The following is a 15,875-nucleotide window of genomic DNA, read 5'->3' on the forward strand; positions in this document are numbered from 1 at the left end:
TTCTTTTTGGCAAGTTGCTCAAGTGTCCGGTGGAGTCCTTTTGCAAGCGTCTGCAGCTCTATGTACAACTCTCCTGGCAAGGATGCTGTCCTGTTGCCCCCAGCTTTCCAGGACTTGGATTGGCCTGGGTATGTACCGGTAATGTAAAAGCTAGCGAGCAAAGCCAGCATTGTTTAACAGAAAGCAGAAAAACACAGCAGTCCTGCAGCAGAACTGGGTTTTGCAAGTGAGGAAACTACCTTATTTTGCCTTGGGCAGATTGAGTCATAATAGGTAGTGGTGGCACACTCTCGGAAAAACTGGGAATAATTACAAATACGGCAGATGAGATGCATGCATTTCTTCATCGTGGCAGGACAGAGCCTGGTTGTTTGTGCCACAAACTCGTTCAGGTTTTGGAGCCAAAAATAACTGGAGCTGCCTCTGCAGCTTCTTCATGCCATGAGAGTTGTTTTCTTCATCCTCCCTTGGCCTCTGCCATTGCTGAGTGGGATTAGTTCATGCAAAATGTAGATTTTACTTGCTAAGTCTATTAGAAAGGCCGAACTGTTGCTTAAATGCCTGAGCCACCGTTGTCCAGTATATTCTGCCGTCGTCTTGAGGCGGCCGAGCTGGAAGGAAGCATCACATGCCGCCTCTGAAAGATGAATTCTGCATTTGACTTCCTGCTCCCACCAAGGCATTGATCTTGTTGAAATAGGTCTGAACGGACTCTGTCTTGCTTCCGGCTGTTGCTCGTGGATCTTCCAGATTGCCGCGTGCTCTCATGTACCAAGTTCGGCCAGCGATCGGTCACGGTGAAGGGACTAATTTTGCTCGCGCTTTCCTAGGGCGGCTGGTCCTTGGGCTTCTGCTGCATTCAAAGCTGCCGATGTGGGGTGGGGGAAAAAACTTCCCGTGGTGTCTGCTTCTTGCTGGTGTTGTGCGTGTGCTGTGCAAGCCTTGCCGCAGCCTCAGAAACCCTCTTAAAGTCCTTCCACGCGTGCTACCTGTTAACATCATTGAGGCTCAGAGTGTCTTGATAAGACATCTAGACATTTTAGGACGTGGTGTCGGCTTGCAAGGGGAGGACCAGAGCGGGGGCGAGGGCAGGGCCTAGAAATGCTAAGCATTAAATTTGCAGGCAAGGTTCTTTGGGTAGTTGTGATATCTTTTATTAGACCAGCTGAATGGGGGTTTTTTTCCCCCAACTATGCAGTTGGTGTAATAAAAGATATCACATCTTCCCAAAGAACCTTGCCTGCATCCTTCGACTAACATGACTACAACCAAAAGCCCAGCAAGTTTTACATTTCGAGGGTATTATAGCAACAGCTCAGACCAGTGTCATGGACCCATTCCTGTTCTGTAGCATTGAAAGCATCACTCTTAATGAGATGAAATAGTTTAGTTTCATGGGGTTTCTCCCACAGCACGTGGCGTCCAGGGGTCCTAAACCTGTCAGATGGGTGGGTTGCCATGTGGTCAAGTGGCCCGAGTCTCTGGTTAGGCTTCCTGTCCCTGATCGGTTGTTCGATACGAGCCCGAAGCCTCAGTGACCATTGTCCTTGCAAGGATTTATTGGGGTAGGAAAGGATGAACCGAGCGTCGTGAGAGCATGGATTTTTCACAATCAAATTGAGGCATAAAATTGATGAGTTGGTAAGTAAGTTATCTATTCAAGCAGAAGAGCCTCTTGCGGGCGGGGCTTGCTATCAGGACAAGCAAGATGCTGAGCCAAGGACTTTTTTTGGCTGGCGTGAGCCAGCAGAACGCTGCATTATTCAGCCGCTGTGTAGAGAAGTAATGAAGCTGCTTGCATATGACTGAATAAGACCCGCTGACATCCAAAGCACTAGCTCCAGCCATGCTGGGATGACTTCTTTTATCCTCTGCCAGTCGTTAAGCAGGTGAAATTCCTTCAGCGCCCAAACCCCGCTATCCTTTTTGTGCACGCAAGACCAAAGCCTGTAAGATGGACCAAAATATCAGTGCCGCGTTGGTGTGTTTTGCCCTTGGAGTAATAGGATTGTCTGAGAGGGTCTCTGCGCTCTTGGGAAAGCGGCGGTATGCAGAACATAAGTCTGGCCTTATGATTTGAGGCTTTCGCAAGTAAGTTTGCTAAATGGTTCCTGCAAGAATTGAAATCCAAAGCATCTTTCTGATGCTTCTCCCCAGGCTGTGAGCTCCATCGCTTTCCTTTATTGCACAGACAGACATTTTTATGTTAAAAGGTACAAATGAAATAATGTAGACCTCTTTTAATGCATGCACATATCCGCGTGCTGCTCTCTGGCCTTTACAATTTCTCCCAGCCTGCAGGGAAATAGCACCTCTTATTTTTTTCCAGAAATTTGTAAAAGTATTCACTGGGCAGGACAGGAGGGTTTAAAAAAAATCAGATCCACAGCAGTGTTAATAATTTTTGTTTTTAAACATCTGTGTATATGATGTGGTTGCAACAAGAAATACATCTTTAATACATAGTGGTGTATTACCACATCATGTGAACATCTTTGGCAAAAACTAGATCTGTATCTGTTTTTCCTAACTCTACATATTCTTATTCTCCCCAAATTCAGGAGGAAACTTTCTGGGCTGAGATTCATTAAAGTTTAGTCCCCGAATGTTACAATTTCTGCCTCTGAGCCTGAGTTCACCCTACCTCTTTATTCATCTGCTCTTTCTCTTGCACACCCATATACCTGATGCGCTTGAAGTCTGCTCCTGAAATTCAAAAGCTATCATGAAAAGCAGCAGCTGTGCCGGGGTTCAAAACAGGGTCATGCCACATGTAAAAGCTTGCTATTAAGAGGAGCAGAGAGAGACTTAATGGACGGTTGCCTTAATCTTATTCATCTCTCTTGTTCTGATTTTATTCAGTTATGACAGTATGCTTATTACTAATGATCCTGAAATAGGTCACCCATTAAGAAGCTCTATTGCTAATTAAATAGAAAATAAGGCTTATTAGATATTTTAAAAGTGAAAATTAGTTTTTAATGAACCCACAGATTAAAGCTGTGGGTCCTGTAGCCATGATGGTACATACCAAAATCGGCCTCTTTGCAGCGAGGAATACATGAGTGGTTTGGGGGAAAGCAGAATATGCCGGACAGCCTCGCTTCTCAAAAACTGCAAATGAAAGCTATCTTTTCCTCCAGGTTTGCCAACCTCCAGGAGCGAGCGTGGCTCTTCGCTGTACGGGTGTTGAAAAGGGATTGCAAATGCTTAATGCATCTCATCTTTTGTGTTTTTTCAAAGGGCTCGCACATGAGGCAAAGGAAAGACCTGTACTTTGGTGATGGACAAAGGAAAAAGGACTGGCATGATAAAGAAGCTATAAGGAGGGACTTGGAGCGCACAGGTGTGTAAGACCGTACCTGTTTATTGACAACGGTTCATAAAATAGCACAGGTCCTTGTTCAGCCAGGGGAAGATGGAACGACGTGCTCAATGCCACGACAAGGGAGAGGTTCAGGATACTTTTTTCACATCGCTCTTGCTAGTTCAGAAGTGGTAACGAATAATGAAGCAATTTGGGCTGTCTGTGGTGGTGCTCTGAGGCAAGTGATATTTTAAAAGATAGAGAGAGAAGAAACAGGCATCGTTATGAACCGGACAGGTATGGTAGACCCAGGAAAGGAGTAGGAAGTGGGGAACGAATCCTAGGAACACAAGTCTTTATAGACTCTGCTGTTAGCATAGTTTGAGAGTCAAATCCAAATGCTTAACTTCTCTTAACAAAAGGACTCCAGTGGGGAGGGATGTGATCTATACATTTCCATGTATTTGCACAAACTGTATTGTTCTCGTCATAAGAGCTTTGTCAAGGTTGCTGTTGAATGTCGGCCTCTGTGCTGTGCTGAAGAACGAGGCAAAGATGAGGAATATTTATACCGTGTGCAGGCGCTCCCACCTGCAAACCAGAAGAAACGTTGCAGATCCAATTTTGTTCTCATTGGTCTCGAGTGTCCCTTTAATTCTGGTGTCAGAATGAAGAGCTTAATGCTTCCTATTCTCACGGCCGAGTGGTTTATAGCAAAACATGCTACCGTTTTTAAAAACAAAAGGTAAATTGATGCACTCAGCGTAGCGCTAAGCACGTTTCAGAGCTCACAATTGGAGTTAACAAGCAGTGGTGTTGGAAGTGTTCTCAAACAACAGGAGATGACTGCTTTCCATTTGATTTATGGCTCTGGCTTTGGCCTGTTTAAATACTAATTAACAGTAATGATGCATGTTTGCTTTGTATCCATCCACAGGAAATGGAGAGCAAGGTAAACCATACCCAATGATGGACGCGGAGCGAGTAGACCAAGCGTACAGGGAAAATGGCTTCAATATCTTTGTCAGCGATAGAATTTCCCTTAATCGCTCTCTTCCAGACATCAGACACCCCAAGTGAGTACCGCTCTGCACCTGCATGAGTGAGAGTTGTGGGAAATTCCTGTGGGAATTTATTCTCCCTTTCTTATTTTGGACTTTCCTGTGTGTGAGCCTTTCAGAACCGCAGTCCTGCTGCCTGTTATACAATGCTGGGCATGCTAATTGAGGCAAAAAAGAATAAGCACGCTTACTTGTGGGTGCACCTGGACAGTGCTGATTGATCGCAGAAAACCTACATTTATATGCAGAGCAAATGCTCCGTGAGCAGTAGTAGTAGCTTCCCCAGCCACTTGCCAGTACATCTCAACCCTGACCTGGAAGCGTCCTGCCCTTCTGTCTTAACCCTGAGGTCTTTTTTGATGCCAGTTGAATTTTTGAGTCTACTGAAATGGCTAGCAACTGCAGCAGTTACACAGGATAACTTCATTTTTCCACTGTCCAGTGGAAAGTGTGTTTAAATGCCTGGCTTACTTGACAAATGGCCCTGAAGAGCAGTCAAATAATGACTCTATCACTAATTATCTGATCTAGTTTTGCCCAAGTGACCAGTTGGAGGTGAGCTGCAATTTTATAAACCATTAATCCCCCGTGTAGTTGTACCATGATTCGAGTTTCCCAACCTAGACGCATTTATCTAGGAGAGGACACTAATTTTTTGGAACGTGTCAATAAGATGTGAGCGATGTCATGAACTATGTTTAAAGGGAATTTGGTCAGAAGTGCCAATGGCTTTATAATAACCTTTTTCAGAGATTGTAAAGCTGGCTGTCAGAACTGGTTCCGGCTGAACTGTTTGAATTTGAACTCCACATGTTAGGACGTCTTTTCCTTTTCATGAGTCATATTTGACTTTGAACTTAAAGGAGAGTCTCCTTGGCAATTGGAATAAGTCTTGAGTGAGGATTTAAACCTTTTCTACTCAAAACCCTGCAGTGCTTTTTAATTGTAGAGTGCATGTGGTTCTTAATCATCTGAAGCTACCTTTAGATACCGAATGCAAATTTCATTTATGAAAAGTGGCTTGGGGTTTTTTTTTCTCATCCTGATGGCAGTAATTTCATCTAAGACATCTATACTTGAAAGCAAATTAGACTTGAGGTTTTTAAAACTTTCTTTTTTTTCTTTCTCAGTTTTATCTCACTAAATCTTAGGCTTTTTCAGGCACCAATCAGAGCAAAAATGAGCAGCCTGTGCAGATGCCTTCCTCAAATTATAAGTATAAAAAGAAACGTGTTAATCCAGTCCCCCATAACCCATCATTTTGGGAGTGCAGCTCAAGTATTTGAAAGGAAGGGGATCAAATGGAGCATGTTAGGAGATCTGGTCTGGTCGATCTACTTTGAAAACCCCCTGAGTGAGCTTCAGCGAACTTGGACTCTGCTCAGCTCCTATTTATTTGGGATTGTTTGGGGCTCGGAGACTTTCTCAGTGTTAGACGATGCCAATCTCCCTTCACCTGACAATTCAATATATAGGCTCATCCCTAACGGCACGTAAGGGGCTGATGCTGACTCCTCACTACTATTTCCTTTCCTTTCTCTGTTTAAGATGTGGAAGCTCCAACTCCAATCCCCAGTTGAAATTAGTAAGTGAAGTGTCTTGGTTTAAGCTGTCACAAGTGATGCCAGGGTAGGGCATTCGGTTGTCTTCACCATGAAACAATCCCGTCTCTTTCTTCAGTCCCGTCTTACTTGCTACTTACCTCCTCCTCGGGTAGTAAAGGAGGGAAGGACAAAAATGTCACCCTAGAAGCAGATCCATCCCGTGCACTGAGTGAGACGGGGATCCCTTAGGGAGAAAATATTTAGCAATCATGTAAATAGTCAGTGCTATATATTGCAAGAACAACTTGGAAGGGATGGGGGGAGAATGAAGCTGGTGCAAGCGGCCCTGATTCTGTTCCCTCCAAAGTCTAGCGTTTCACTTAGCAATCTTCATCATCTTTTTCAGCTAACATTTTGTGCTTTGCAGTATTTACTGCACGAAAGCCTGTAGTGACAGGACGATATATCTGATCCATTGAGCAGGATTAAAACAGAGCTAAAGTAACAGGTTAATAATTGAAAAATCAAGCTGGAAGTAGCACCGAAAAGGGGACAGTGCCGCAAATCTGTGCAGCATTTTATAAATACTTAATCTTCCATATGCAAACCAATTCAGGGCAGCTTTGCAAACTTCAGACAGAAGCAGTGTCTGAGTTAACTGGAAATGCTTCCATTCATCACAATATAAGACTTCTGATCCCTGCTGAAGGGAACTTCGCCTGTCAGCAGTTGGGTGACCAATCCTTCGTTTCAGCAAAAATGCACCGCTACTGCTCTTGTGCACAGAATTAAAATATGCCTTTTTTTTCCCTATTGCTACTGCCAGTAGCAAACGGTATTTTTGTACAGAGTTGAAATGTAGTTGGAGGACGTGAGAGATCTTAATGAAGTTGAGCCAATTTTTCCCACCCTCCCCCAAATCAACCATCTGTAGTCTTCTCTGTCTGCAGCGTCAGTAGAGAAATGTCTCTTACAAAGCAAAGACTATTCCAGGAGGATGACTGATGTGCAGGCTTTGCTTGTACCCAAACTATGAACGCTTAGCAAAGAGTGAAGGGACAGGTTTTTCTAATGCTGGGGAATTTATCGTCGATCACAAAGTTGCAATCCTTGAATCTTCTACAATTATGCAGCAAATCATTTATCTCGTGCAAGTTGGCACTCAGACCAACCAAGAGTTTCACGAGCTGTTATAAAGACGAAACCTTCTGACCTATGCTTTATAGTCATCGCTTGTCATCGACAGCAGAGCGATTGTGTTAAGACCATAGATACGAATATATTAATGCAACAGAGATGAATGAATGGAAGATTCCCCGAAGGTTTCAGTTATGTTGCTGTCGCTATCTACAAAGCCATATGCGAGTCCCCAAGAGGCGATTCAAGCATTACTCAGGTACACCATCAATTTTTGAGCGTTCATTGCTCTGTCTGTGTTTGTGAGGAATGATGCTGAGCACTCCCTCCCTGTACTCTGCACTGCTGCCAGCTAGCCTGCTTAATGATGGCTGTAATGACAAATGTGTTGACGCTGGCCTCAGAAGCACTCTTCAAAGTGGCACCTCCTCCTCCCACCCAGAGGCTCAAAGCTGCAAGAGAAAGAGATGCAATTATTTTGTTGCTTGTCTATCCGTTGGTGGTAAAAATTCACGGCTTTCCCCTGAGCCTGTCAGAGCCCATCGGCCCTTCATGCTGCAAGTTCGATTAGGTTGCTGTGCAGCTTAGCGCAGGCGGCTTACAGACGAGACCCTAACAACCTGAGAGCCTGTCTTGTCTCTCCAGGTATTAGCAATGCCACGTTGCTTCTAGTAAGAGGAGCAGGTAGATTTGATGCCCAATCCCTCAAGCCCCAGGTGAAAACCGAGAGCAGCAGAGAACCCTGCTCCTCTTTGCAAGCCAGTCTGATCATTTAAACACAAGGAAGAGGAAAACTGAAACAGACCTTTCCAATCAGGAGGAAACAGCTGGTTGAGCAGGCCCTGACAGCCCTTGGAAGCAAATCCAGCTCTTTGGAATATGTTTGCAGATGGAAAAAGGTTGAATAATAGGTGCTGTGGTTAGGTGACTAGAGGGAAAGCATGGGTTGCTTTCACAAGGGTTTTAACCAGGTTTTCACACTACCCTGGAGGTATTTGCCGCCTTTAGTTTAATCATAGGTATGCTCTTGAATGGCAGAAACTGGTCCCTGTGGCTGTTTATAGGAATGTATTCCTACAGAACACTATCCCAAGTTGGATATATAGATATAGATCTGTATCTATATCTTTATATTAATATTTAATTTGGGATAGTGTGTGTATGTATGCATGTATGTATGCATGCATGCATGCATACATATGTGTGTGTATGTATGTATGTGTGTGTATGTATGTGTGTGTGTGTGTGTGTGTGTGTATATATATATGTGTGTGTGTGTGTGTGTGTATATATATGTGTGTGTGTGTGTGTATGTATGTGTGTGTGTGTGTGTGTGTGTGTATGTATGTATATGTATATAAAATATGTGTGTATGTATGTGTATTGCTCTACCTTTGGAAGGCAGCTGCTCAGGAAAGTCTCCATCCAGCTTGAAATGGCCAAGTTTCAGCTAGGTGAACATTAAAAGCAAAATGATAGCGTGGTATTAAGCCTCTGAAATGCAGGCCCTTTAAATTTGGGCAGCACTGAGCTTCTCAGCCTTTGAAATGATTCTTTTAGAGAAGTTGCTCTTTGAAACTTAAAGCAGAGGAACCAGAAAATAGGCAAGAGACTTTTGTGTTTTGAGCTATAAAAGAAGCTACCTTTTAAAAGCACATTTGGCCGGTGATGAGCTATCTCTGCACCTTACATTTTCTCAGGTTAATGCCACTTAATTTTATGGAATGGGTACTTTTAGTCTGTTACTATAGAAAATTCACCACTGACTGATGAGAGTGGTGCTTTATGGGTAAATATCCTAGCTATAATCGGGTGTTGAGGATTTATCCCAGTAATTGCTGTTGCAGTTCTGGTGAATTTTTTTTGTTTAGCTCATTGATACCTTTTTTTATCCATGTCTAGCTGCAAGAACAAGCTGTATCTGGAGAAGCTCCCAAACACTAGCGTGATAATCCCGTTCCACAATGAAGGATGGTCATCTCTTCTCCGGACAGTGCATAGTGTCCTAAATCGCTCCCCGCCTGAGCTGATTGCGGAGATTGTGCTGGTGGATGATTTTAGTGACAGAGGTACAGTACTATCTCCCCTTACACCTACCTGACAAAATTCATAGAAGTATATTGTAGGGAAGCAGTGTTGATATTTGCTGTGGACCAAGTGTTAGGTTTTCAGTGTCCCCTGTGATATTTGCTGGTGGCGTTGAACCTTAAAACAAGGCAAAAGTTGCATTTCCTTTTGCTCCTGCATGGCTTTAGTTGTTGATGGCATCAGAAGTGCTTCACGGTGCTGCATACGGGCTTGGTTCATTGCTAAGCAAAATAAGATGCATGCACATTTTTTTTTTTCAGCGCACGTTGGCATGTATGATGGAAGATCTGCTCCTACGCACTTCACGTGCAGTTCCTTAAACATTGATTCCCTGTTTGCATTTTGAGTTTTTTCTTCGCCTGTACAAGGGATTTGCGGTTTTGGTGTGAATTTTTGAAGCCCATTTGCCAGGATCAGTTTTTGTGTGTTAACCTCTGTAGAAGCATTTGGAAAATCCACAACACGCATGTCTTGGCTTTGTATCCTACACACTTGCCTCCATTTCTTCCTTACCCTTACTCCTCTTCCAAGTGCACAAAACCTCAAGGAATGGATATTGCACTGCCTGAGAACATTTGCTAGGGTTGGTTAAGTAGCCCGTAGGTTGGGACTGACCTCCCACTTGCCTATGGCATGCAAGTGTCTTGTCTCAGCAAACTGCTCAGCAAGAATTTCACAGTGCAACCCTAAGGTGAACAGTTGCTTTCTTCCCATCTTCATTTCTACAGACCCGTAAAATTGTTTCCTACTTCTGCCCCTAACTGAAGTACGGAGAGGCAGATTTGACACCTTTGGGATGCATGCGCCACATATGCACTTGCTTAACTTACGGTGGCTATCACCAGAAAATACAGCGAGCCTTGTGGTTGCAACTCTGGAGCTTAATTTGCAGTTGTGCCAGTCTCATTACAAAAGATCTTATGCTTTCTGAACTGTTTGGGCCACCCCGTGCTATGCTGTACAAATTAAGCTGTAGCTTAAGTAGAAGGGATAAAATAAAGGCTAGTAGCTTCTATGCTTCATGGCATAAAATGACTATCATAGGAAAGAATTAATTCCCTCACCCTCCAGTGTATTATACAGTTGAAAACCTCACGGAGTTTATACTTACGGATGCATCCAGCATTGTCCATAGTTGGAGATGATAGAGCAGCTTTGTTGGCTCATCTGACTGGTCTACTAATTATTCAGTTTTCTCTATTTTAATTCTTAAAGAAGCTAAAGTCTCCGGCTTATTTGCTTCAAGGTTCTCTTAAAGCTCTTCTATACAGATGTGCACAAGGAACACAGGGCTCTGTGTATGGAGGTGTTGTTGAGAGAGATTTCCAAGGGAAAAAATACTGAGGTGAGAAATGGCTCCTGTGCTTCTGAAAGTCATGTAAAAAATGCCCTCTGAAACCAGCTGGTACATAACTGACCTGTCCTGTTGCCCAATAGCTACACTGATTCTTCTGAAGTGCAACTTCCAGTAGCTTGCGAGCATAACATGGTACTTTGAAAAGCTCATTAAGCTGTAGTTACATGGCTTCGATGACATTTAAAGCATTTTGAGACTAGGAAGAAAATGCACTTTCAGTAGGACCTCTCTGCTGCTTTTCAGTGTAGCACGCTAGAGGCAGATTAGTCGTAACCAAACCAAACACCAGTTAGATTTTTCTACTGCCTGGTTAATCTTTGCACAGGAGGACGGCTTCTGTCTAGGATGAAGAACATTTTTGTTTCTCTTCGAAACTTCATTCCTCTGTTCTGCGCAGTGGCTTTTCTTGCTGGCTTCATCTGCTTTGACACCAATTGGTATTCTCCCTTAACCTCCCTGAAATGACTGCCAAATCCCTTCCTCGCTCTTTAAATAGAATTCTTCTGAGGAGGCAAAAGCAGCAACAAATCCTGAAATGGGCAGCTTGGATTCAGTTGTGCGCCTCTGTATTAAAAATTCATCCAAGACTGGCCCTGGGACTGAGCAGTCAAAAAGTGAACAGCTGAAAAATAACCGCTGTGCATCTCTCCAGCAAAGCTTTCCCCTTCAAGTGTTTAAAGGGCTGTGTCGCTTCACTGGGCTCGGCCCCAGTCTGAGCGCTGACATCGCTACAGGCTTGCCCAAATGTGAAAACGGCTGAGAATCGGAGACCGTGCATCTCGAGACTTATGACAGCTGGTTCGGCTGTGCCAGCACGTAAATCAATGGGTGAGAGCGGCTGTATACAAAACCCCCAACTTATCGATCCTTTTTAAATCCGAGCGAATTCAGTCTGCTAAAATTTGAGCCCTCCTAAGAGTTGGGAGTAATGGCTCAGAGCCTTGAATGAGGCAGGTCTGGAAAAACTAAAAGCGACTCTGGTGGCTGTGCCAGTCATTAGCCCCATGTGCTTCTGCCAGCGCACATCCCTCCTGAATTGCTGCCCTCCTTTTAATGCTGTCGTGATCAGGACTCTCTTGTGAAAAACACAGTATAATTAATGAGTGATCCTTGTTCCAAAAAGCTCACAGCCCACAGAAAAAAGGCACATAGCAGGTGCAAAGAGCAACAGGCACACAGTGGATGTGGAGCAGGCCAGGGGTTCATGCATATTTGTAGGGATTTTTTAAAGCGGATTTTGTCCAGAGGTCACTCCTGTAAGCAGTATAATAAAATACTGGATACTGCATTCTGCAGCCCAATGCTTGGGTTTTCTGAACTTTAGAGCACCTGCACACTGTCTCCTTGATTTGTCTTTTAGTAACAGCCCTTTAAAAAGCTGCACAGCTGCAGAGAAGCTGGCTGGGCACGGAGCCCCCCATCCAAGCATTTTGTACTGCGCTGCTGAGCACGGGGCTGTCCCACGCTCACCTGGGCACTTCCCTGTTGCTGGCTCAGCTGTGCCATTACGTTAGTGCGAGTTTATCTGCAAAGAAAGATGGCCTTCATTTCTCACTTATTTTTGTACCACTGTTTTTTTTCCTCCTCAGCTTCTCCATAGATAAGAAAATCTTTATATTTCAGGATAAAATGCTACAGCAAGAGGGATCCCATTTATGATTAACATAGTTGGTATGGAAACATGGAGAGAGCAGCCACGAGTTATTTTCCCTGCCAGATATTTAATATATCTGTTTTCATCCATGTTGAGCTTCCAGCTGAAGGAGCGCTTCGGAGTTCCTGGTGCCAGGGTGAGCAGGGAGATGGGGAAGGCGACTGATGAGCTGGCAGAAGTAGTTATGAAATGGAAGAAATACATATTTGGGTTTAATTGGTAGCTGCCACACCGCAGTCTGCAGCCTGCCATGAGAGCCAACTGCTTTGTCGTGTACTAATGGAGCTCTCAGACTAATGAATCATGGAAGTGTCAGCAGCTATTTATTTCTTAATTTGCCGGGGAGGGAGACAGTTTTGTGACCTTTAGCACTTTACATTTTTCAACCCAAAACAGGTTGCTCTGACTGCACCAGGCTTTTTTAATATCTTGCAGGAAAAGCCTTACTAAGCAGGATTTTTAAAATGTTCAATTTCTCACTCCACTACCTCCTTTTTTTGCAAATACAGCGCGCTGTGCTTTTCACCCCTGCTGCTTTCCTATGCCCATAGCATAACGGAGCCAATCAGAAGCTGTTCTGATCAAGCACATCAGCCAATAACCCATGGGTTGATCAGGATACTCTCTAAAAAGACGTGTTGTTTAAACGGTCACTGTTGGAAAGCGCGCTTAAATATTTACTGAGGGTTTTGCATCATTGTGTGAGGGCCCAGCTTGCTTTGCTGCACTCTTAAGTTGCCGTTCTTGTTGACACAGGGCCTCTCTTTTGGCCTGTTGTATGGAATTTGTGGCCCTAACTTTCTTCACCAGGTTGTCATGATCCAAAGCAGGATTATGAAACAGTAGTTAAAAACAATTAGTTTAGTCTCTCAGCTCTGTTATTGGGGGAAAAAAAATGTGACTTGGAGCTGTTATTTGAAAGATGCTTCTACCTCAGGGGCAGGCAAAATACAGCCCAGGGGCCAGATCCAGCCCACTAGGCCATTCTATCTGTCCCGCAGGGCCCCTAAAAATTTAGAAAACTAGTATTTATTTGCTCCTGGCTGCCTGTCAAAGATGACAGGAGCCAGGGGCAGTAGGACCCAGGGGACACCAGTGGCAGGACCCAGCAGCAATGCCTGCCCAGCCCCACCTCACCCACAACCAGAAGCCCCTGCCTAGCACCACAGAGGAAAATGTGGCCCTTGACAGCTTGCCAAAACTTGGTAAGCGGCCCTCCGCCCGAAATAATTGCCTGCCCATATTCTACCTGGACACAGCTGGTTGCCAGCATTTAAGCCACATTCCTGGTAAGGCAACCAGAGCATTATAGCCCTCATGCTGTTTCCTGATAAACCAAGTTAGTATGTCTGTTCCTGAACAGAAAAGAACCCTTTCCTTGGACATGTTTGTAGTCATTTAGCACAAACCACGAATGTTTGACATTTAAAGTAGGTTCAGTCACTTCTGTTAGCTGCAATGGAGGAGCAGTAAAATGTTGTTGGAAGATGAGGCCCCAATCTGTCCAGCATACACCTCTCAGCAGACACTTTGGTATTCAGTTGAGTGTGCAGGTAGAGAGACTTAACAGGACTCATGCATTTCCCAGGCCCCGCACACATCCACTTCATTATTGCAGGTGCTCGTAAACCTAATAGCATCAGCCCTTCTGGGTGAGCAGAAAATCCAGATGCCTGAAGCGTGCATCGTGACTTCAGAATTCCTGATCATAAAGCTTAGCTAAGGTAGCTCTACGTGGATTTATGGCTTCATGTTTTAATTTCAACAGTGATTCATTAATTCTGATCTGAGTTAAATTAAGCTCTTTCATATCCTGGCTTGCGGGGCACTAATTACATCCCTGTGAGCCTGTTGTTATCGGAATGGCCCTAAGTCAACGAAGAGTCTCTTTTTCTTCCTCCCCCCTCCTATGTACATCACTCGTCTCCTGGGGACTATCAGATGTTGAATTTGTTTGCCTTTTGATTGCTTCATAATGCTGCTGACTGGTAAAGGTGTCCATACTACTGTATGGGGAAGGTGGGCGAGGAGTTAACACGCAAGCCGGCTTTGCTTTTGCTTAGATCATGGCCAAGGGAGCTAGTTATTTCTAGGTCACTGCTCAGAGCCAGGTCCTGATGGCAAAAGGTCAGAAGCTGTGATCCACCTGGTGCCTCTTGGTCCTGAGCGAAGCAAATAGTTTGTCTCCTGTGTGCGCCCGTGCGATTACACCATCCGTGTTGCATGAGCTGTCCTCTTGATTGCATTTCCACCCCCCAGGAGCTTGCGGTAAGTTCACAAAGGGACTGAATGGAAATAGGAGTGGTATTCGCACTGCCAGCAGCATGCAGACACACAGCGCAGTTACTCTGGTGTCATTTGCTCTGGGTTTTCCTCTCCCAAATTAGCTGCCCTTAACAGGTGCATGCCTGCCAAGTTGGGAAGCTGCCTCTCCTACGCTGAGGTTGCACAGCCTGGTCTGACGAACATCAGCCTCTGGCTCCTTCTGGCTCCTCCCTGGTCTGTGGAGCATTGTAGCACGTGCAGCTGGGGAACACCCCACGGGCTACCGTTACGTGCCGGAGGTCACACTCTTCTGTCCCGTCGGTGGTGCGTGTTGTTCGTGTTCTTTCACAAGCAAAAACTCTTCCAGCCAGGGACGAGACTTGAACACCAGCAGAGTGCTGTTTTCAGGAAAGGGGAAACTTTGGAGTTAGGGAGTTGGAACATCTTGGAAGATGACACTGAGTTACCTGCTACACTTGTGCCTGCCCATAATTCTCATTGCCACACTTATCCCAGAGAAGAAGTTGAGTCAGTCATCAAGAAGTAAAACAATCTAGGGGAGCCTGTGGTCTCTGAAATGCTACAGTAATTACCGGCATATAATTTTTTCTGTCTGGAATGAAACGGCCTTGGATTTGGCAGCCTCGTCATAAATGCAAAACATGGTGTATTTCTCCCTTTTCACCTTTCATAGCACTGGAAACTTTTAAATTATTCAAGACGAAGCTTTGCTGTCTGCTGGAGGGCTGTGATGTAATTGCTGAAAATCATTTGAAGAGCTGTCTTGCTGTGCAAGCTGGCTTTTTAAAAAAAACACACCATGTGCAAATGGAAATGTATAAACCACGCAGGGGGTTCGCAAGCGCCTCTGATAAATCCTATTTATTTCACTACGCAGCTTAATAGAAGAGAAATCAATGGCTTCTGTTCGGCATTGAAACTCCGTACATCAGTCGCGTTTCGATGCTCAGTCACTTGCCCGATGACTGACATCCCGCGCTCGCTCGCTTTTAATGCAGCTTTTGTGCAACTGGCAGAGCGTGCGAGGTTTGGGGATCGCCCCTTGTTAAGGAATGAGAATTAGAGCATCACTTGGGACTCGTAGCGGTGTTGTACCTTCGTTTGCACAGATCAAATATGAGACGGGGGGCCTTTTATGCTGTAATAAAACTGAGAGCAGGCGTTCAAAGTGAGCTAAAAGCTCAAGTAAGGGGAGAGTGAACATTGTTGTTTAGCCTTTTTTTGTGTGCACGTATGTTGGTAATGGTCAAAAAAGGGCTTGGGGTAAATGCAAGGGATGGGACAGCACTAACCTGCTGTTTTAGTCCTGCCTCTGGGACTGGGTGGGGGCTCTCCTTGGGTAACCCCTTGACTTTGCACCTCCTGGAAGCTGGAACTGAGCATTTTTCCCTCCCCGTTGCCTAAAACTGACATTTTCTTTGGATCCTTTGAACTTTCTCAT

General features: G+C 44.7%; 1 protein-coding gene across 1 annotated transcript in view; it reads left to right on the top strand.

The window, feature by feature from the left end:
* Positions 1-15,875, top strand: part of GALNT10 (polypeptide N-acetylgalactosaminyltransferase 10) — a 98,161-nt gene that overhangs the window by 39,739 nt on the left and 42,547 nt on the right. Inside the window, exons 2-4 of the mRNA XM_014609916.3 lie at positions 3,244-3,346; positions 4,245-4,383; positions 8,952-9,118. Coding sequence (XP_014465402.1) covers positions 3,244-3,346; positions 4,245-4,383; positions 8,952-9,118 — 409 coding nt within the window. The remainder of the gene's footprint in view (positions 1-3,243; positions 3,347-4,244; positions 4,384-8,951; positions 9,119-15,875) is intronic.

The sequence above is a fragment of the Alligator mississippiensis genome, chromosome 9 (genome assembly GCF_030867095.1).
Source record: "Alligator mississippiensis isolate rAllMis1 chromosome 9, rAllMis1, whole genome shotgun sequence".
NCBI classification, from domain to species: Eukaryota; Metazoa; Chordata; order Crocodylia; family Alligatoridae; genus Alligator; species Alligator mississippiensis.